Source organism: Salmo salar, chromosome 22, assembly GCF_965601325.2.
Source record: "Salmo salar chromosome 22, fSalSal1, whole genome shotgun sequence".
NCBI lineage: Eukaryota > Metazoa > Chordata > Actinopteri > Salmoniformes > Salmonidae > Salmo > Salmo salar.
Window position 1 is genome coordinate 61,915,748 of NC_138312.1, and position 24,420 is coordinate 61,940,167.

General features: G+C 43.5%; 1 protein-coding gene across 1 annotated transcript in view; it reads right to left on the bottom strand.

Moving 5' to 3' along the window:
* cenpp (centromere protein P) overlaps positions 1-24,420 on the bottom strand; it is a 191,083-nt gene that overhangs the window by 150,944 nt on the left and 15,719 nt on the right. Inside the window, exon 6 of the mRNA XM_014168394.3 lies at positions 3,626-3,722. Coding sequence (XP_014023869.3) covers positions 3,626-3,722 — 97 coding nt within the window. The remainder of the gene's footprint in view (positions 1-3,625; positions 3,723-24,420) is intronic.

Genomic DNA, 24,420 nt, shown 5'->3' on the forward strand with positions numbered 1-24,420 from the left:
CCAAGGCAGCAGCTACTCTTCCTGGGGTTTATTATGGATCCCCATTAGTTCCTGCCAAGGCAGCAGCTACTCTTCCTGGGGTTTATTATGGATCCCCATTAGTTCCTGCCAAGGCAGCAGCTAGTCTTCCTGGGGTTTATTATGGATCCCCATTAGTTCCTGTCAAGGCAGCAGCTACTATTCCTGGGGTTTATTATGGATCCCCATTAGTTCCTGCCAAGGCAGCAGCTACTCTTCCTGGGGTTTATTATGGATCCTCATTAGTTCCTGCCAAGGCAGCAGCTACTCTTCCTGGGGTTTATTATGGATCCCCATTAGTTCCTGCCAAGGCAGCAGCTACTCTTCCTGGGGTTTATTATGGATCCCCATTAGTTCCTGCCAAGTCAGCAGCTACTCTTCCTGGGGTCCAGCAAAATTAAGGCAGTTCATACAAACAGTTCATACAAACATTACAACACATTCACAACAGACTGTGAACCCTCAGGCCCCTACTTCACCACTACCACATATCTACAGTACTAAATCCATGTGTATGTATAGTGTGTACCCTGGAGAATGCCTGATTCTACCTGGATTATGTTGGATTGGCTTCCATTAAAGAACACCCTCTGTGTTAGACATGTAACTCTTTATCCACATTATAGCAGGAGGTGTAAAGCCATAACACGTTTTTCCAGCAACAGACTACGATGGGATAATGTCAAAAGCTGCACTGAAGTCTAACAAGACAGCACTCACAATAATTTTATCATCAGAAATTAGTGCTTTTCTTATAGGACACAATTGTCTTTATACACTGAACAAACATTTCAATGCAACATGTAAAGTGTTGGTCCCATGTTTCATGGGATGAAATAAAAAAAGAGGCCAGACATTTTCCAATATTCACAAAAACCTTATTTCTCTGAAATTTTGCACAAATTTTGTTTACATCCCTGTTAGTGAGCAGTTCTCATTTGCCAAGATAATCCATCCACCTGACAGGTGTGGCATATCAAGAAGCTGATTAAACAACATGATCATTACACAGGTGCACCTTCTGCTGGGGACAATAAAACGCCACTTTAAAATGTGCAGTCTTTTTTTTTTGGAGAGAGAATATGGCAGTACGTCCAACCGGCCTCACAACCGCAGACCTGGTGTAACCACGGCAGCCCAGGACCTCCACATCCGGCTTCTTCACCTGCAGGATCGTCTGAGACCTGCCACCTGGACAGCTGATGAAACTGAGGAGTATTTCTGTCTTTAATAAAGCCCTTTTGCGGGGAAAAATTCATTCTGATTGGCTGGGCTTGGCTCCCCAGTGGGTAGACTTGGCTAGACTCTACCCTCCCAGGCACACCAACGGCTGCGCCCCTGCCCAGTCATGTGAAATCTATAGATTAGGGCCTAACAAACTTATTTCAATTGACTGATTTCCTTATATGAACTGTAACTCCGTAAAATAGTTGAAATTGTTGCGTTTATATTTTGGTTCAGTATCATAACAGATATGGTAACAGATGGGTTCATTTAGCAATATTGCAAATGCATCTATATTGACGTTATTGAATAGCCAGAGGGGAACAGAACCCGCTGATCGGATCACGTTCACAACTTTATCGATCACATTATTGATCACAGTAATACAATCGCCACAGAGCCTGTCACTCTCATCAACAGATCATTGTCTGTCAAATCAAATTGTATTAGTCACATGCGCTGAATAGAACAGGTGTAGACCTTACTTTATTGACAAACAGGCATCACAACAGGCATCCCAACAGCCATCCAAACAGGCATCACAGCCATCCAAACAGGCATCACAGCCATCCAAACAGCCATCCAAACAGCCATCCAAACAGGCATTCAAACAGCCATCCAAACAGCCATCACAGCCATCCAAACAGGCATTACAGTCATCCAAACAGGCATTACAGTCATCCAAACAGGCATTACAGTCATCCAAACAGGCATTACAGTCATCCAAAAAGGCATCACAGCCATCCAAACAGGCCTCACAGCCATCCAAACAGGCATCACAGCCATCCAAACAGGCATCACAGCCATCCAAACAGGCATCACAGCCATCCAAACAGGCATCACAGCCATCCAAACAGGCATTACAGCCATCCAAACAGGCATCACAGCCATCCAAACAGGCATCACAGCCATCCAAACAGGCATTACAGCCATCCAAACAGGCATCACAGCCATCCAAACAGGCATTACAGTCATCTGACATGGACTCCTACTTTTCTCCAGTCAAGCCTGATTCTCAAAAGACCGTACGGCGTGAAGTCGGGAGGACAAGTACGGCGTGAAGTCGGGAGGACAAGTACGGCGTGAAGTCGGGAGGACGAGTACGGCGTGAAGTCGGGAGGACGAGTACGGCGTGAAGTCGGGAGGACAAGTACGGCGTGAAGTCGGGAACTGTGAGACCACTGCTCATCTGTCAGCTTGACAGGTTGGCAAAGGTTTGACGACCATTTTTGAACACTCTCACAGTAAAATCATTTTTGAACACTCTCACAGTAAAATCATTTTTGAACACTCTCACAGTAAAATCATTTTTGAACACTCTCACAGTAAAATCATTTTTGAACACTCTCACAGTAAAATCATTTTTGAACACTCTCACAGTAAAATCATTTTTGAACACTCTCACAATAAAATCATTTTTGAACACTCTCACAGTAAAACCATTGATCAGATAAGGTTTAAGAACATACTGATATCAGCAGAAAGCAAGCGTCTCACTTCCCACCCAAGAAGTGTTCAGACAGAAATACAGAAGTCTATTGTTTCTCTGTGGAAGTCATTCGTTGGACAAACGACGTGTTTCCTGTGTTTATGTGTATCGGGGAGGTTAAAAGTTTAAATAAGTTCAAATGTTGACGATAGAAAGACGGATGCGTAAACCAGTCTAAACCAGTCTAAACCAGTCCAAAACATCCGTCTTTGTCGGACCAGTCTAAACCAGTCTAAACCAGTCCAAAACATCCGTCTTTGTCGGAACAGTCTAAACCAGTCTAAACCAGTCTAAACCATCCGTCTTTGTCAGAACAGTCTCTGTAACTACCAGGCAGGGTCGGGAGACCACGCAACACTTGCTTAACGTTAACATTCCTAGATTTTCTACACTTCCAAACTCAGTGTTTTTTCCTTGTCAGATATTCCCTGGGACTCACTGGGACAGTACGTTCAAATACTGGTTGTGGTTATTCAAAGGTGGCCAAGGGTGAAGGTGGCGCCTTCGAACACATTCTCCATCATCTTCGTAGAGAATGTATTCAATTTGAGTGCCTGGCTTCAACATTCACAGATATGCGTTTCTAGTCTGACTTAAATTGTTGAGTGTGTTTCTGCTGCAACCTTGCATCTTGAACACGTCTAGGCAGGTTCCACCAGATGGACCTGCCACTGCGACAGCAACTAGGGGAGTGTTTTAACGGCAGTCACACCTGGACTGGAAGACGATACCTTGAGGCAGGTGTGTAAGACATGGGTCCACACACACACACACACACACACACACACACACACACACACACACACACACACACACACACACGAAGAGAGAGCTTCCCCTTGTTGGCCCATGGGCCCGAAACGAGCCGTAAAAAAGGACTAAGTAGAGTCCTACCTGGAAGTGCTGGAATGCTCTACGTCTGTCTTCACATCTGTCAGAGAATCTCCTGACGGTGCTGAAAAACAGCAGCAGATCCCTCTTGTCCTCCACTCTGCAAGAAAACATTTTTTTTTTTTTAAAACACTGTTAGTTAGGTCACCGCACTACATTATCCCTGTCATTATCACACATTTATACATTATCACTGAACACCATCAACAACTGGTCCTACTTATCCTCTGCTCTACAATTTGAAATCAATATGAAATCCCTAAAAACAAGTGATGGGATTTCAATCCTGGCCCCTTAACAGATAACCCTCACTGACTCTTGTTTTAAAGTCACATCCTCGTTCAAGGCCTAAAATGTTTCCAGGTCACTGGGAAACCGTGCAACTATAAAACAATTAAAAAGATACTGTAAGGGCTGGTTTGAAACAGAGAGTAACTTACTGAACATAGATAGTTTGGTTGTTTTTAGAGAGACTCTGAAAATCAGCTGGACTGATTCATTTAAATGCCAGAAGTTTGATTTTATTGTAAACTTTGGCTTCTCAAAGCAACGCGGTGGGCATTCTGATTATTACTAAATGTTGGTTAAAGAAGCCTATGCTGAATGATGATGGCGTCTCTGATTGGTTATAATATACAGTGACTTATTCAAAATGGTGTTGTGTTACAGCCTGAATTCAAAATGGATTAAATTGCCGGGTATTCTCACCGATCAGTCTTTATGGGTAAGTCTCTAAGAGTTTTTTTTGCACACCTGGATTGTAAAATATTTGCACATTATTTAAAAAAAATTGGTTGTTGATCATTGACATTTTTCATGTCTTGTCATAGACTTTCAAGCCAATTTAATAAAACTAACTCTGCCACTCAGGAATATTCAATATCGTCTCGTTAAGCAACTCCAGTGTTTATTTGGCCTTGTGTTTTACGTTATTGTCCTGCTGAAAAGGTGAATTTGTCTCCCAGTGTCTGTTGGAAAGCAGACTGAACCAGGTTTTCCTCTAGGATTTAGCTCTATTCCGTTTCTGTTTATCCTAAAAATAAAAAAAAATCCCTAGTCCTTGTCGATGACAAGCATACTCATAACATGATGCAGCCACCACCATGCTTGACAATATGAATAGTGGTACTCAGTGATGTGTTGGATTTGCCCCATTTTTTGCAGTTTTATTTTAGTGCCTTGTTGTAAACAGGATTCATGTTGTGAAATATTTTGTATTCTGTACAGGCTTCCTTCTTTTCACTCTGTCATTTAAGTTAGTTTTGTGGAGTAACTACAATGTTGATCCATCCTCAGTTTTCTGCTATCACAGCCATTAAACTCTGTAACTCTTTTAAAGTCACCATTGGCCTCATGGTGAAATCCCTGAGCGGTTTCCTTCCTCTCCGGCAACTGAGTTAGGAAGGACGCCTGTGTCTTTGTAGTGACTGGGTGTATTGATACACCGTCCAAAGTGTAATTAATAACTTTATGCTCAAATGGATATTCAATATTTACCTTATTTACGAGGCATTGGAAAACCTCCCTGGTCTTTGTGGTTGAATCCGTGTTTGAAATTCACTGCTCGACTGAGGGACCTTACAGATAATTGTATGTGTGGGGTACAGAGATGAGGTAGTCATTCAAAAATCATGTTAAACACTATTATTTCACACTGAGTCCATGCAACTTATTATGTGATTTGTTCAGCACATTTTTACTCCTGAACTTATTTAGCTTTACCATAACAAAGGGGTTGAATACTTATTAACTCGAGACATTTCAGCTTTTCCTTTTTAACTACACTTGTAAAAATGACTAAACATAATTCCACTTTGACATTCTGGGGTATTGTGTGTAGGCCAGTGACACAAAATCGCAATTAAATCCATTTTAAATTCAGGCTGTAACACAACAAAATGTGGAAAAGGGGTATGAATACTTTCTGAAGGCACTGTATCTAGATCTGACAGAGGGATTCGTAAAGAGCAACTTAAAAATGTTTCGGTGTCCCTTTCCACCTCTGTCCCTAAGCAATCTACCGTCCGACTACGCCACGTCCGAATCTACCGTCCGACTAAGCCACGTCCGAATCTACCGTCCGACTACGCCACGTCCGAATCCACCGTCCGACTACGCCACGTCCGAATCCACCGTCCGACTACGCCACGTCCGAATCCACCGTCCGACTACGCCACGTCCGAATCTACCGTCCGACTACGCCACGTCCGAATCCACCGTCCGACTACGCCACGTCCGAATCTACCGTCCGACTACGCCACGTCCGAATCAACCATCCGACTACGCTACATCCGAACTTACCGTCCGACTACGCCACATCTGAATAATTTAATATTGGATAATCGTAATCTGAATTGGTTGATGCCAGTATCAGATTCACAATACCATTCAAAAGTTTGGGGTCAATTAGAAATGTCCTTGTTTTTGAAAGAAAAGCATAAAAAAAAGTCCATTAAAATAACATCAAATTGATCAGAAATACAGTGTAGACATTGTTAATGTTGTAAATGACTATTGTAGCTGGAAACGGCTGATTTTTTATGGAATATCTACATAGGCGAACAGAGGTCCATTATCAGCAACCTCACGCCTGTGTTCCAATGGCCCGTTGTGTTAGCTAATCCAAGTTTATCATTTTAAAAGGCTAATTGATCATTAGAAAACCCTTTTGAAATTATGTTAGCACAGCTGAAAACTGTTGTCCTGATTAAAGAAGCAATAAAACTGCCCTTCTTTAGACTAGTTGAGTATCTGGAGCATCAGCATTTGTGGGTTCGATTACAGGCTCAAAATGGCCAGAAAGAAAGTACTTTCTTCTGAAACTTGTCAGTCTATTCTTGTTCTGAGAAATGAAGGCTATTCCATGCGAGAAATTGCCAAGAAACTGAAGATCTGGTACAACGCTGTGTACTACTCCCTTCACAGAACAGCGCAAACTGGCGCTAACCAGAAAAGAAAGAACATTAGTGTTTAGTTTGAGAAACAGACGCCTCACAAGTCCTCAACTGGCAGCTTCATTAAATAGTACCCGCAAAACCCTAGTCTCAACGTCAAACAGTGAAGAGGCGACTCCGGGATGCTGGCCTTCTAGGCAGAGTTGCAAAGAAAAAGCCATATCTCAGACTGGCCAATAAAAAGAAAAGATTAAGATTGGCAAACGAACACAGACACTGGACAGAGGAACTCTGCCTAAATTGTTTTACTTCTCTGTTTAACACTGTTGCAGATAATTATTTAACCTTTATTTAACCAGGCAAGTCAGTTAAGAACAAATTCTTATTTACAATGACGGCCTAGGAACCGTGGGTTAACTGCCTTGTTCAGGGGTAGAACGATAGATTTTTACCTTGTCAGCTCGGGGATTCGATCTAGCAACCTTTCGGTTACTGGCCCAACGCTCTAACCACGAGGCTACCTACAGATGCTCCGTATAAAAATAAAAAAAGCTAAGAGTAAAGGAGATATCAAACCCTTGGTTCACGCATGAATTGTCTGAAAAAATTACAGGAAGTAAAAGTAGCTTGGGCTAAGGCAAGATTGACTGATACTACATCCGACTGGCAATCCTTCAGACGTTCGAGAAATAGATGTAGCTCACTTGTTAGAAAAGCAAAAAATATACTTCTTTAATTGTGTATCTGAGAAATGGTGGGAATCCAGCAAGCATCTGGAAAGTAGTCAAATCTCTGAACCCACCCCTAGCCTCATTGCCCCCAACAGGTTGTGACAGTCTCTGGTCACATAATAGACTAAATGGACATTTGTGGTGCTTTTAATAACCTTTTTGTCTCGAAAGAATAGTTTACGGAAATTCCTCCAAATTCCACTACAGGGAGTCGTTTATTCACCTCTAAACAGGCTGTAGAGAACGATACACTTCCAGATACACCGTGTCTATTTTCTTTTCAAACATTTAATATCTTTGAGTTAATAAAGAGCCTTGCTAAAAATCTAATGTAAAAAAATAAAATAAAAAGCTGGTTGAGAGAATGCCAAGAATGTCCAAAGCGGTTATCAAAGCAAAAGGATGGCTACTTTGAAGAATCACAAATATAAAATATATTATGATTTGTTTAACACATTTTTTTTGGGTTACTACATGATTCCATATGTGTTATTTCATAGTGTTGATGTCTTCACTATTATTCTACAATGTAGAAAATAGTAAAAAAAAGAAAAGAAAAACCCTGGAATGAGTAGGTGTGTACAAACTTTTTGACTGATACTGTAGATAACTACTGTCCATTTTCCAAGTCATCTTGCCTTTCCAAAGTATTAGAATCTCTGGCCAATTGTTAGCTAAGCAAGTTTTAAAAACGTGTCATTCTATTCTAAATATGAACCAATCTGGTTTTAGTCCATTTCAGCTGCTACGTTTGTTCTAGATGATGTGTTAAATTACTTTGATCATAAAAACCATTGTGCCGCTTTATTCACAGACCTTTCCAAGGCCTTCTTGAGGAATTTAATAGTTTACCTTAAAAAAAATATTTGTGTTGTGCTGTATTTGACTGGTTTTGTACGGTATTTGATTTGAGAGTTTGTCTCATGAAATTGTATATGCAGGACTCCCTTGTGAAAGGAGACCCTGGTCTCAAAATGGTGAGTCCCTGCTTAAAATAACAATTACAAAAATACTGTTACGGCACTATTACCAAAGTGAATTTAAGCTGTTACTTACTGCACCACATTATCACATCACAAAAACAACATTGAGTTGATGGAAATTGAAAACAACAGGTGAGATGCTTGCAGGAAGAAATACAAGCCACATAACAAAATAGTAACTCCGCTTCATACTTAAAGTACAATCCCTCCACAGCAGGCCCTTGTCGGACGAGGAGGAAATATCCTCTGATATTTCTAGAAACTTTCCACAGATGTTGTCAGCCAGGGCCCCCCTCGTCCGAGAGACATCGGGAATACGTTTTTTTCCACTGCTATGGAGCCCTGCTCCCTCGTTCTGCTGGGATCCAATCAGGGGAAGAAATGCAACAAAAAGGTGTGATGGAAACATGGCAAGGCCCTGACAAATAATTGAACCCGCTCAAACAAACACCGAGGAGACAAACTAAGCAGCTTAATGACTACAGCATCCTGTCTACAGTGTATCTGGGTGGTATATATATATATACACACAGCATCCTGTCTACAGTGTATCTGGGTGGTATATATATATATATACACACAGCATCCTGTCTACAGTGTATCTGGGTGGTATATATATATACACACAGCATCCTGTCTACAGTGTATCTGGGTGGTATATATATATTCACACAGCATCCTGTCTACAGTGTATCTGGGTGGTATATATATATACACACAGCATCCTGTCTACAGTGTATCTGGGTGGTATATATATATATACACACAGCATCCTGTCTACAGTGTATCTGGGTGGTATATATATATACACACAGCATCCTGTCTACAGTGTATCTGGGTGGTATATATATATACACACAGCATCCTGTCTACAGTGTATCTGGGTGGTATATATATATACACACAGCATCCTGTCTACAGTGTATCTGGGTGGTATATATATATACACACAGCATCCTGTCTACAGTGTATCTGGGTGGTATATATATATACACACAGCATCCTGTCTACAGTGTATCTGGGTGGTATATATACACACAGCATCCTGTCTACAGTGTATCTGGGTGGTATATATACACACAGCATCCTGTCTACAGTGTATCTGGGTGGTATATATACACACAGCATCCTGTCTACAGTGTATATGGGTGGTATATACACACACAGCATCCTGTCTACAGTGTATCTGGGTGGTATATACACACACAGCATCCTGTCTACAGTGTATCTGGGTGGTATATATACACACAGCATCTTGTCTACAGTGTATCCGGGTGGTATATATACACACAGCATCCTGTCTACAGTGTATCTGGGTGGTATATATATATATACACACAGCATCCTGTCTACAGTGTATCTGGGTGGTATATATATATATACACACAGCATCCTGTCTACAGTGTATCTGGGTGGTATATATACACACAGCATCCTGTCTACAGTGTATCTGGGTGGTATATATACACACAGCATCCTGTCTACAGTGTATATGGGTGGTATATACACACACAGCATCCTGTCTACAGTGTATCTGGGTGGTATATACACACACAGCATCCTGTCTACAGTGTATCTGGGTGGTATATATACACACAGCATCTTGTCTACAGTGTATCCGGGTGGTATATATACACACAGCATCCTGTCTACAGTGTATCTGGGTGGTATATATATACACAGCATCCTGTCTACAGTGTATCTGGGTGGTATATATACACACAGCATCCTGTCTACAGTGTATCTGGGTGGTATATATATATATACACACAGCATCCTGTCTACAGTGTATCTGGGTGGTATATATATATAAACACAGCATCCTGTCTACAGTGTATCTGGGTGGTATATATATATACACACAGCATCCTGTCTACAGTGTATCTGGGTGGTATATATATATATACACACAGCATCCTGTCTACAGTGTATCTGGGTGGTATATATATATATACACACAGCATCCTGTCTACAGTGTATCTGGGTGGTATATATATATATATACACACAGCATCCTGTCTACAGTGTATCTGGGTGGTATATATATATATATACACACAGCATCCTGTCTACAGTGTATCTGGGTGGTATATATACATACACACAGCATCCTGTCTACAGTGTATCTGGGTGGTATATATCTATACACACAGCATCCTGTCTACAGTGTATCTGGGTGGTATATATCTACACACAGCATCCTGTCTACAGTGTATCTGGGTGGTATATATAATACACACAGCATCCTGTCTACAGTGTATCTGGGTGGTATATATAATACACACAGCATCCTGTCTACAGTGTATCTGGGTGGTATATATATACACACAGCATCCTGTCTACAGTGTATCTGGGTGGTATATATATACACACAGCATCCTGTCTACAGTGTATCTGGGTGGTATATATATATACACACAGCATCCTGTCTACAGTGTATCTGGGTGGTATATATATATATACACACAGCATCCTGTCTACAGTGTATCTGGGTGGTATATATATATACACACAGCATCCTGTCTACAGTGTATCTGGGTGGTATATATATATACACACAGCATCCTGTCTACAGTGTATCTGGGTGGTATATATATATACACACAGCATCCTGTCTACAGTGTATCTGGGTGGTATATATATATATATCACACACAGCATCCTGTCTACAGTGTATCTGGGTGGTATATATATATATATACACACAGCATCCTGTCTACAGTGTATCTGGGTGGTATATATATATACACACAGCATCCTGTCTACAGTGTATCTGGGTGGTATATATATATATATACACACAGCATCCTGTCTACAGTGTATCTGGGTGGTATATATATATACACACAGCATCCTGTCTACAGTGTATCTGGGTGGTATATATATATATACACACAGCATCCTGTCTACAGTGTATCTGGGTGGTATATATATATACACACAGCATCCTGTCTACAGTGTATCTGGGTGGTATATATATATACACACAGCATCCTGTCTACAGTGTATCTGGGTGGTATATATATATATATATACACACAGCATCCTGTCTACAGTGTATCTGGGTGGTATATATATATACACACAGCATCCTGTCTACAGTGTATCTGGGTGGTATATATATATACACACAGCATCCTGTCTACAGTGTATCTGGGTGGTATATATATATACACACAGCATCCTGTCTACAGTGTATCTGGGTGGTATATATACACACAGCATCCTGTCTACAGTGTATCTGGGTGGTATATATACACACAGCATCCTGTCTACAGTGTATCTGGGTGTTATATATACACACAGCATCCTGTCTACAGTGTATCTTATATATATATACACACAGCATCCTGTCTACAGTGTATCTGGGTGGTATATATATATATACACACAGCATCCTGTCTACAGTGTATCTGGGTGGTATATATACACACAGCATCCTGTCTACAGTGTATCTGGGTGGTATATATACACACAGCATCCTGTCTACAGTGTATCTGGTGGGATACAGTGCTTTCAAAGAGTATTCATATCCCTTGACTTATTCCACTTTGTGGTATAGCTCGAATTCAAAATGGATTACCCATCTACACCTTGTAGCCCATAATGAGAAAGCGATAACGTGTTTTTTTTTTTTTTTTATAGAAATATCTCATTTACATAAGTAGTCACACCCCTTTGCTATGACACTCCAAATTAAGCTCAGGTGCATCCAATCATCCTTGAGATATCACTACAACTTGATTGGAGTCCAGCTGTGGGCCAATTCACTTGTTTAGACAGGATTTAGAAAGAAACACAGCTGTTTATAGAATTTCCCCACAGTTGACAGTGCATGTCAGAGCGGAAACTATTCCATTAAGATCAAGGAACTGTCCGTAGATCTCCAAGATGAAATGGTGATGAGGAAGGGTATAAAAAAAATAAAGTGTCTAGTGTTGAAAGTTTCCAAGAGCACAGAGGTCTCCATCATTGGGAAATTGAAAAAAAAAAATATATATATATATATATATAATATGTGTAACTACCCAGACTCTGCCTAGAGCTGGCCGTCCAATCAAACTGAGGTACCGAGCAAGAAGGAGGTGAACAACAACCCAACAGTTTAGGGTGTTACTTGAGGACCTAGTAGCTGTGGACTGTAACTGTTGTGTTTCGTATCGATTGCTGTTTTGTTTTACATTGTATTGGTTGTTGTAAAAATCAGGGCACCTTTGGAAATGAGACCTCAGTGTGTTTTTCGCTGAATAAATAAAAAATAATCATAAAAAATACTATTTATGTTAATGAGATTTCTGTTTTTCCATTTTCAATAAATTTGTACAACTTTCTAAAAACATGTTTTTAATGTCATTACGGGGTAATTTGTGTAAATTGGTGAGGATTTTTTTTTTTTTTTGAAAATGTAATCCATTTTGAATTCAGTTTGTAACACAACAAAATGTGGAATAGGTCAAGGTGTATGAAGAGTTTCTGATGCCACTGTACAGTATAGCTGGTGGTTCAGTACGATTGGGCCTTTATCATACTGTTTCAGGCTCTTATAAGCATCTTACACATGACAAATCATGTTTTGTTTTTTTTAAATCTCTCCAAAAGCTCCAATCCAACCAGGTGTGAGCAATCAGTGCCTGTATTGGCATGCCATCTATGAACCTCTCTCTGTTAGACCAGTCAGAAGTTTACATGAGATGTCGCCAACAGGGTTTTCTCTGAGTAATGATTAAAAAAAAAAAACATTAAAAAGCCGTGTGCCCCAGACAGAGAAAATATACAGACTACATTCCAAAACGGTACCCTAATTCCCTATGGAGTGCACTACTTTTGACCAAGGCCCATAGGACTACATAAAGAATGGAGTGCAATTTGGGACGTAAACCACAGACTTGTGTGAGAATCATTATCTCCAGTAGTTTTCCACGTCCCGTGTGCCAGAACCGATCCCTCTGTCAGACCAGACAATATGATCCAGAGGACCGGCAGCATGTTGGTTCTGCTGTAAAAAGAGAGAACAAAGTCCTCCACTAATCAATCCAGAGATTTAGGAGAGAACATCCTTCCTCATGCCTCCAGTCAAAGACAGAAGACTCAAGATAGACGTTTGAGATTATGCAGAAAAAAAATAAAAATAAAAAAAATACACAAATATTACAATAGAACCAGGAAAATGTTGTGTTCAGCAGGTCAGCAACCCTACTACTGACTGGGTTGAATTTGCATTGCTTTTATCCTCCTGCAGTCCATCCAACACTAGCGACTAGAATTCATTTTGTAAAGTTAGTGTGGGAGAGGTGAAAAATGTATTGTTAACGATCAATAATGACAAACCTCCTGGCATTGACAACTTAGATGGAAAGATACTGAGGGTGGGAGCTGACTCTAAAGCCACTCCAATCTATCATATCTTTAATCTGAGCCTAGAGGAAAGTCTTGGTCCTCAGGCCTGGAGGGAAGCCAAAGTCATTCCGCTACCCAAGAGTGGTAAAGCTGGCCTTTACTGGTTCTAACAGACCTATCAGCTTGCTGCCAGATCTTAGCAAACTGTCGGGGAAAAATTGTGTTTGACCAAATACAATGCTATTCCTCTGTAAACAAATTAACAACAGACTTTCAGCATGCTTATAGAGAAGGGCACTCAACATGTACTGCACTGACACAAATGACTGATGATTGGTTGAAAGAAATTGATAATATGAAGATTGTGGGAGCTGTACTGTTAGATTTCAGTGCAGCCTTTGATATAATTGACCTTAACCTGTTGTTGAGGAAACATATTTTATGGCTTTTCAACCTCTGCCATATCGTGGATTCAGAGCTATCTATCTAATAGAACTCAGAGGGTTTTCTTTAATGAAAAGCTTCTCTTATGTCAAACAGTGTAAAGTGTGGTGTACCGCAGGGCAGCTCTTTAGGCCCTCTACTCTTTTCTATTTTTACCAATGACCTGCCACTGGCGTTAAACAAAGCATGTGTGTCCATGTATGCTGATGATTCAACCATATACGCATCTGCAACCACAGCTAATGAAGTCACTGAAACCCTTAATATAGAGTTGCAGTCTGTTTTGGAATGGGTGGCCAGTAATAAACTAGTCCTGAACATCTCTAAAGCTGAGAGCATTGTATTTGGTACAAATCATTCCTTAAGTTCTAGACCTCAGCTGAATCTGGTAATGAATGGTGTGGCTGTTGAACAAGTTGAGGAAACTAAAATTGTTTGCATAGTCAACTTACACGCAGCTCTGACACACACACTTATCCCACCAGACATGCCACCAGGGATCTTTTCATAGTCCCCAAATCCAGAACAAATTCAAGAAAGTGTACAGTATTATATAGAGCCCTTATTGCATGGAACTTCCTTCCATCTCCTATTGCTCAAATAAACAACAAACCTGGTTTCAGAAAACAGATAAAGCAACACCTCACAGCACAACGCCTCTCCCCTATTGGACCTAGATAGTTTGTGTGTATGTACTGATATGTAGGCTACGTGTGCCTTTTTAAAAATATATCTAGTTCTGTCCTTGAGCTGTTCTTGTCTATTGATGTTCTGTATTATGTCGTGTTTCATGTTTTGTGTGGAGCCCAGGAAGAGTAGCTGCTACTTTTGCAACAGCTAATGGGGATCCCTAATAAAATACCAAATGACTGATTTTATCCTCCTGCAGTCCATCCAGAACTAGAGATTAGAACTAGAATGACTGACACTCAAATCCACTTTCATGTGTTTTACTAAAGTGGAGCAGGAGACTGCTCTGAGCTTCAGTAAAATACCCCATTAAAATAAATCAAAATCAGGTAAACACTAATACTGCACGTCATGACATAGACCTAGCTATAGCATGACATAGACCGAGCTATAGCGTGACATAGACCTAGCTACAGCGTGACATAGACCTTAGCTACAGCGTGACATAGACCTTAGCTACAGCGTGACATAGACCTAGCTATAGCGTGACATAGACCTAGCTATAGCATGACATAGACCTAGCTATAGCATGACATAGACCTTAGCTACAGCGTGACATAGACCTTAGCTACAGCGTGACATAGACCTAGCTACAGCGTGACATAGACCTAGCTACAGCGTGACATAGACCTAGCTACAGCGTGACATAGACCTAGCTACAGCGTGACATAGACCTAGCTACAGCGTGACATAGACCTAGCTACAGCGTGACATAGACCTTAGCTACAGCGTGACATAGACCTTAGCTACAGCGTGACATAGACCTTAGCTACAGCGTGACATAGACCTAGCTACAGCGTGACATAGACCTAGCTATAGCGTGACATAGACCTTAGCTACAGCGTGACATAGACCTTAGCTACAGCGTGACATAGACCTAGCTACAGCGTGACATAGACCTAGCTATAGCGTGACATAGACCTAGCTACAGCGTGACATAGACCTTAGCTACAGCGTGACATAGACCTAGCTACAGCGTGACATAGACCTTAGCTACAGCGTGACATAGACCTAGCTACAGCGTGACATAGACCTAGCTACAGCGTGACATAGACCTAGCTATAGCGTGACATAGACCTAGCTATAGCGTGACATAGACCTTAGCTACAGCGTGACATAGACCTTAGCTACAGCGTGACATAGACCTTAGCTACAGCGTGACATAGACCTTAGCTACAGCGTGACATAGACCTTAGCTACAGCGTGACATAGACCTTAGCTACAGCGTGACATAGACCTAGCTATAGCGTGACATAGACCTTAGCTACAGCGTGACATAGACCTAGCTACAGCGTGACATAGACCTTAGCTACAGCGTGACATAGACCTTAGCTACAGCGTGACATAGACCTAGCTACAGCGTGACATAGACCTTAGCTACAGCGTGACATAGACCTTAGCTACAGCGTGACATAGACCTTAGCTACAGCGTGACATAGACCTTAGCTACAGCGTGACATAGACCTAGCTACAGCGTGACATAGACCTTAGCTACAGCGTGACATAGACCTTAGCTACAGCGTGACATAGACCTTAGCTACAGCGTGACATAGACCTTAGCTACAGCGTGACATAGACCTTAGCTACAGCGTGACATAGACCTAGCTACAGCGTGACATAGACCTTAGCTACAGCGTGACATAGACCTTAGCTACAGCGTGACATAGACCTTAGCTACAGCGTGACATAGACCTAGCTACAGCGTGACATAGACCTTAGCTACAGCGTGACATAGACCTAGCTATAGCGTGACATAGACCTTAGCTACAGCGTGACATAGACCTTAGCTACAGCGTGACATAGACCTAGCTACAGCGTGACATAGACCTTAGCTACAGCGTGACATAGACCTTAGCTACAGCGTGACATAGACCTAGCTACAGCGTGACATAGACCTTAGCTACAGCGTGACATAGACCTTAGCTACAGCGTGACATAGACCTTAGCTACAGCGTGACATAGACCTTAGCTACAGCGTGACATAGACCTAGCTACAGCGTGACATAGACCTTAGCTACAGCGTGACATAGACCTTAGCTACAGCGTGACATAGACCTTAGCTACAGCGTGACATAGACCTTAGCTACAGCGTGACAACGACCTTAGCTACAGCGTGACATAGACCTAGCTACAGCGTGACATAGACCTTAGCTACAGCGTGACATAGACCTTAGCTACAGCGTGACATAGACCTTAGCTACAGCGTGACATAGACCTAGCTACAGCGTGACATAGACCTAGCTACAGCGTGACATAGACCTAGCTACAGCGTGACATAGACCTAGCTACAGCGTGACATAGACCTTAGCTACAGCGTGACATAGACCTTAGCTACAGCGTGACATAGACCTTAGCTACAGCGTGACATAGACCTTAGCTACAGCGTGACATAGACCTTAGCTACAGCGTGACATAGACCTAGCTACAGCGTGACATAGACCTTAGCTACAGCGTGACATAGACCTTAGCTACAGCGTGACATAGACCTAGCTACAGCGTGACATAGACCTTAGCTACAGCGTGACATAGACCTTAGCTACAGCGTGACATAGACCTTAGCTACAGCGTGACATAGACCTTAGCTACAGCGTGACATAGACCTTAGCTACAGCGTGACATAGACCTAGCTACAGCGTGACATAGACCTAGCTATAGCGTGACATAGACCTTAGCTACAGCGTGACATAGACCTAGCTACAGCGTGACATAGACCTTAGCTACAGCGTGACATAGACCTAGCTACAGCGTGACATAGACCTTAGCTACAGCGTGACATAGACCTTAGCTACAGCGTGACATAGACCTTAGCTACAGCGTGACATAGACCTTAGCTACAGCGTGACATAGACCTTAGCTACAGCGTGACATAGACCTTAGCTACAGCGTGACATAGACCTAGCTACAGCGTGACATAGACCTTAGCTACAGCGTGACATAGACCTTAGCTACAGCGTGACATAGACCTTAGCTACAGCGTGACATAGACCTAGCTACAGCGTGACATAGACCTAGCTATAGCGTGACATAGACCTTAGCTACAGCGTGACATAGACCTAGCTACAGCGTGACATAGACCTTAGCTACAGCGTGATATAGACCTAGCTACAGCGTGACATAGACCTTAGCTACAGCGTGACATAGACCTTAGCTACAGCGTGACATAGACCTTAGCTACAGCGTGACATAGACCTTAGCTACAGCGTGACATAGACCTAGCTACAGCGTGACATAGACCTTAGCTACAGCGTGACATAGACCTAGCTACAGCGTGACATAGACCTTAGCTACAGCGTGACATAGACCTTAGCTACAGCGTGACATAGACCTAGCTACAGCGTGACATAGACCTTAGCTACAGCGTGACATAGACCTTAGCTACAGCGTGACATAGACCTTAGCTACAGCGTGACATAGACCTTAGCTACAGCGTGACATAGACCTTAGCTACAGCGTGACATAGACCTTAGCTACAGCGTGACATAGACCTTAGCTACAGCGTGACATAGACCTTAGCTACAGCGTGACATAGACCTTAGCTACAGCGTGACATAGACCTTAGCTACAGCGTGACATAGACCTAGCTACAGCGTGACATAGACCTTAGCTACAGCGTGACATAGACCTTAGCTACAGCGTGACATAGACCTTAGCTACAGCGTGACATAGACCTAGCTACAGCGTGACATAGACCTAGCTACAGCGTGACATAGACCTAGCTACAGCGTGACATAGACCTAGCTACAGCGTGACATAGACCTAGCTATAGCGTGACATAGACCTAGCTACAGCGTGACATAGACCTTAGCTACAGCGTGACATAGACCTTAGCTACAGCGTGACATAGACCTTAGCTACAGCGTGACATAGACCTTAGCTACAGCGTGACATAGACCTTAGCTACAGCGTGACATAGACCTTAGCTACAGCGTGACATAGACCTAGCTACAGCGTGACATAGACCTTAGCTACAGCGTGACATAGACCTAGCTATAGCGTGACATAGACCTTAGCTACAGCGTGACATAGACCTTAGCTACAGCGTGACATAGACCTAGCTACAGCGTGACATAGACCTTAGCTACAGCGTGACATAGACCTTAGCTACAGCGTGACATAGACCTAGCTACAGCGTGACATAGACCTTAGCTACAGCGTGACATAGACCTTAGCTACAGCGTGACATAGACCTTAGCTACAGCGTGACATAGACCTAGCTACAGCGTGACATAGACCTTAGCTACAGCGTGACATAGACCTTAGCTACAGCGTGACATAGACCTTAGCTACAGCGTGACATAGACCTTAGCTACAGCGTGACATAGACCTTAGCTACAGCGTGACATAGACCTAGCTACAGCGTGACATAGACCTTAGCTACAGCGTGACATAGACCTTAGCTACAGCGTGACATAGACCTTAGCTACAGCGTGACATAGACCTAGCTACAGCGTGACATAGACCTAGCTACAGCGTGACATAGACCTAGCTACAGCGTGACATAGACCTAGCTACAGCGTGACATAGACCTAGCTACAGCGTGACATAGACCTAGCTACAGCGTGACATAGACCTAGCTACAGCGTGACATAGACCTAGCTATAGCGTGACATAGACCTTAGCTACAGCGTGACATAGACCTTAGCTACAGCGTGACATAGACCTTAGCTACAGCGTGACATAGACCTTAGCTACAGCGTGACATAGACCTTAGCTACAGCGTGACATAGACCTTAGCTACAGCGTGACATAGACCTTAGCTACAGCGTGACATAGACCTTAGCTACAGCGTGACATAGACCTAGCTACAGCGTGACATAGACCTTAGCTACAGCGTGACATAGACCTTAGCTACAGCGTGACATAGACCTAGCTACAGCGTGACATAGACCTTAGCTACAGCGTGACATAGACCTAGCTACAGCGTGACATAGACCTAGCTACAGCGTGACATAGACCTAGCTACAGCGTGACATAGACCTAGCTATAGCGTGACATAGACCTTAGCTACAGCGTGACATAGACCTTAGCTACAGCGTGACATAGACCTTAGCTACAGCGTGACATAGACCTTAGCTACAGCGTGACATAGACCTTAGCTACAGCGTGACATAGACCTTAGCTACAGCGTGACATAGACCTTAGCTACAGCGTGACATAGACCTTAGCTACAGCGTGACATAGACCTTAGCTACAGCGTGACATAGACCTTAGCTACAGCGTGACATAGACCTTAGCTACAGCGTGACATAGACCTTAGCTACAGCGTGACATAGACCTTAGCTACAGCGTGACATAGACCTTAGCTACAGCGTGACATAGACCTTAGCTACAGCGTGACATAGACCTAGCTACAGCATGACATAGACCTTAGCTACAGCATGACATAGACCTTAGCTACAGCATGACATAGACCTTAGCTACAGCATGACATAGACCTAGCTACAGCATGACATAGACCTTAGCTACAGCATGACATAGACCTTAGCTACAGCAGTGACATAGACCTTAGCTACAGCGTGACATAGACCTTAGCTACAGCGTGACATAGACCTTAGCTACAGCGTGACATAGACCTTAGCTACAGCGTGACATAGACCTTAGCTACAGCGTGACATAGACCTTAGCTACAGCGTGACATAGACCTTAGCTACAGCGTGACATAGACCTTAGCTACAGCGTGACATAGACCTTAGCTACAGCGTGACATAGACCTTAGCTACAGCGTGACATAGACCTAGCTACAGCGTGACATAGACCTAGCTATAGCGTGACATAGACCTTAGCTACAGCGTGACATAGACCTAGCTACAGCGTGACATAGACCTTAGCTACAGCGTGACATAGACCTAGCTACAGCGTGACATAGACCTTAGCTACAGCGTGACATAGACCTTAGCTACAGCGTGACATAGACCTTAGCTACAGCGTGACATAGACCTTAGCTACAGCGTGACATAGACCTTAGCTACAGCGTGACATAGACCTTAGCTACAGCGTGACATAGACCTAGCTACAGCGTGACATAGACCTTAGCTACAGCGTGACATAGACCTTAGCTACAGCGTGACATAGACCTTAGCTACAGCGTGACATAGACCTAGCTACAGCGTGACATAGACCTAGCTATAGCGTGACATAGACCTTAGCTACAGCGTGACATAGACCTAGCTACAGCGTGACATAGACCTTAGCTACAGCGTGATATAGACCTAGCTACAGCGTGACATAGACCTTAGCTACAGCGTGACATAGACCTTAGCTACAGCGTGACATAGACCTTAGCTACAGCGTGACATAGACCTTAGCTACAGCGTGACATAGACCTAGCTACAGCGTGACATAGACCTTAGCTACAGCGTGACATAGACCTAGCTACAGCGTGACATAGACCTTAGCTACAGCGTGACATAGACCTTAGCTACAGCGTGACATAGACCTAGCTATAGCATGACATAGACCTTAGCTACAGCGTGACATAGACCTTAGCTACAGAATGACATAGACCTTAGCTACAGCATGACATAGACCTAGCTATAGCATGACATAGACCTAGCTATAGCATGACATAGACCTTAGCTACAGCATGACATAGACCTAGCTACAGCGTGACATAGACCTTAGCTATAGCATGACATAGACCTAGCTATAGCATGACATAGACCTAGCTATAGCATGACATAGACCTAGCTATAGCATGACATAGACCTAGCTATAGCATGACATAGACCTAGCTATAGCATGACATAGACCTAGCTATAGCACCATTGTGGGTTTGGATGCAAACTGCAATAATTTCTGTCTGGATAGAAATCACATGGACTGTTGTCTCGACTGAACCATTATGGACAGGGAAACATTATGTGTAGGGCGCATTACTATACATTACTGTGTAGGGTGCCGTCTTTCGGATGGGACGTTAAACGGGTGTCCTGACTCTCTGAGGTCATTAAAGATCCCATGGTGCTTATCGTAAGAGTAGCGGTGTTAACCCCTGGTGTCCTGGCTAAATTCCCAATCTGTCCCTCATACCATCACGGCCACCTAATCATCCCCAGTTTCCAATTGGCTCATTCATCCTCCCTCCTCTCCCCTGAAACTATTCCCCAGGTCGTTGCTGTAAATGAGAATGTGTTCTCAGTCAACTTAGCTGGTAAAATAACGGATAAATAAATACAAATAAAAAATGTAAAAAAATTAAAAAAAATTGGGTTTATATAAATCCTTTCCATTATATACGACTACTACAACCTCGCAGATGAACTAAATGTTGTCTCCATAGAATGGGAACGTGTTGAACCTTGTAAGCGTGATGATTTATGGGAGTAAAGAAAAGTGAAAATAAGAAATGTACACCCCAAAATTGAAAATGTTTCTACATTGTTCATTAACTAAAAATGGCGACCACCATTTGTTTGTAGAAACAGAAAACATCTGATGCCGTTTCTGTTAGGAAGAATTATAACTGTTGATATATTCACTCAAGGCTTTCAAGAACACAGACCATCTGTCTATAAATGTAATACACGTCGAGGAGAATCGATTCAGCAATAAAAAATAAAAAAAATGGATTCAATCTACGGCTACTTTTCCACTACTGGGCAAATAAAGGCTAGAGAGAGATGATGCCAAGATTCTGGTCAAGCCAAACACAAAGAACCAGTCCCTAATGGCATTCTATTCCCTACATAGTGCACTACTTTTGACCAGAACCCCCTTCATCATATTTCCTACATGGAGCTCTGGTCAAAAGTAGGGCACTATGTAGGGAATAGAATGCCATTAGGGAACACCAGATTGGTCTTCAAACAGCCTGTAGCTGTCTATAACCAGAGTAAGGTACTACAAAACAGGATCAATGAGTTAACTAAATATTCTGAATGAACTTTATTTAAAAAATATATTTTGTTAAACATAAGCCTGAAATGGGCATGGTTTAATTGACTCAACAACCAAAAATACATATCTAAGCTTTCTAACTAAAACCAGAAAACACAGGTAATTCTGGTTGTTAATCAAAGTTAGCAGGCTAATTAATTGATCCTTCTTTGTAGTATACCCTTCTGGGCAGTGGGCCTACTGGCCAGAACCAAACCCTCTGACCCGGTTTCAATGTTACCCTTCTGGGCAGTGGGCCTACTGGCCAGAACCAAACCCTCTGACCGGTTTCAATGTTACCCTTCTGGGCAGTGGGCCTACTGGCCAGAACCAAACCCTCTGACCCGGTTTCAATGTTGCCCTCTGGGCAGTGGGCCTACTGGCCAGAACCAAACCCTCTGACCCGGTTTCAATGTTGCCCTTCTGGGCAGTGGGCCTACTGGCCAGAACCAAACCCTCTGACCCGGTTTCAATGTTGCCCTCTGGGCAGTGGGCCTACTGGCCAGAACCAAACCCTCTGACCCGGTTTCAATGTTGCCCTTCTGGGCAGTGGGCCTACTGGCCAGAACCAAACCCTCTGACCCGGTTTCAATGTTACCCTTCTGGGCAGTGGGCCTACTGGCCAGAACCAAACCCTCTGACCCGGTTTCAATGTTGCCCTTCTGGGCAGTGGGCCTACTGGCCAGAACCAAACCCTCTGACCCGGTTTCAATGTTGCCCTCTGGGCAGTGGGCCTACTGGCCAGAACCAAACCCTCTGATCCGGTTTCAATGTTGCCCTCTGGGCAGTGGGCCTACTGGCCAGAACCAAACCCTCTGACCCGGTTTCAATGTTGCCCTCTGGGCAGTGGGCCTACTGGCCAGAACCAAACCCTCTGACCCGGTTTCAATGTTGCCCTTCTGGGCAGTGGGCCTACTGGCCAGAACCAAACCCTCTGACCCGGTTTCAATGTTGCCCTCTGGGCAGTGGGCCTACTGGCCAGAACCAAACCCTCTGACCCGGTTTCAATGTTGCCCTTCTGGGCAGTGGGCCTACTGGCCAGAACCAAACCCTCTGACCCGGTTTCAATGTTGCCCTCTGGGCAGTGGGCCTACTGGCCAGAACCAAACCCTCTGACCCGGTTTCAATGTTGCCCTCTGGGCAGTGGGCCTACTGGCCAGAACCAAACCCTCTGACCCGGTTTCAATGTTGCCTTCAGGGCAGTGGGCCTACTGGCCAGAACCAAACCCTCTGACCCGGTTTCAATGTTGCCCTCTGGGCAGTGGGCCTACTGGCCAGAACCAAACCCTCTGACCCGGTTTCAATGTTGCCCTCTGGGCAGTGGGCCTACTGGCCAGAACCAAACCCTCTGACCCGGTTTCAATGTTGCCCTCTGGGCAGTGGGCCTACTGGCCAGAACCAAACCCTCTGACCCGGTTTCAATGTTGCCCTCTGGGCAGTGGGCCTACTGGCCAGAACCAAACCCTCTGACCCGGTTTCAATGTTGCCCTCTGGGCAGTGGGCCTACTGGCCAGAACCAAACCCTCTGATCCGGTTTCAATGTTACCCTTCTGGGCAGTGGGCCTACTGGCCAGAACCAAACCCTCTGACCCGGTTTCAATGTTGCCCTCTGGGCAGTGGGCCTACTGGCCAGAACCAAACCCTCTGACCCGGTTTCAATGTTGCCCTCTGGGCAGTGGGCCTACTGGCCAGAACCAAACCCTCTGACCCGGTTTCAATGTTGCCCTCTGGGCAGTGGGCCTACTGGCCAGAACCAAACCCTCTGACCCTGTTTCAATGTTACCCTTCTGGGCAGTGGGCCTACTGGCCAGAACCAAACCCTCTGACCCGGTTTCAATGTTGCC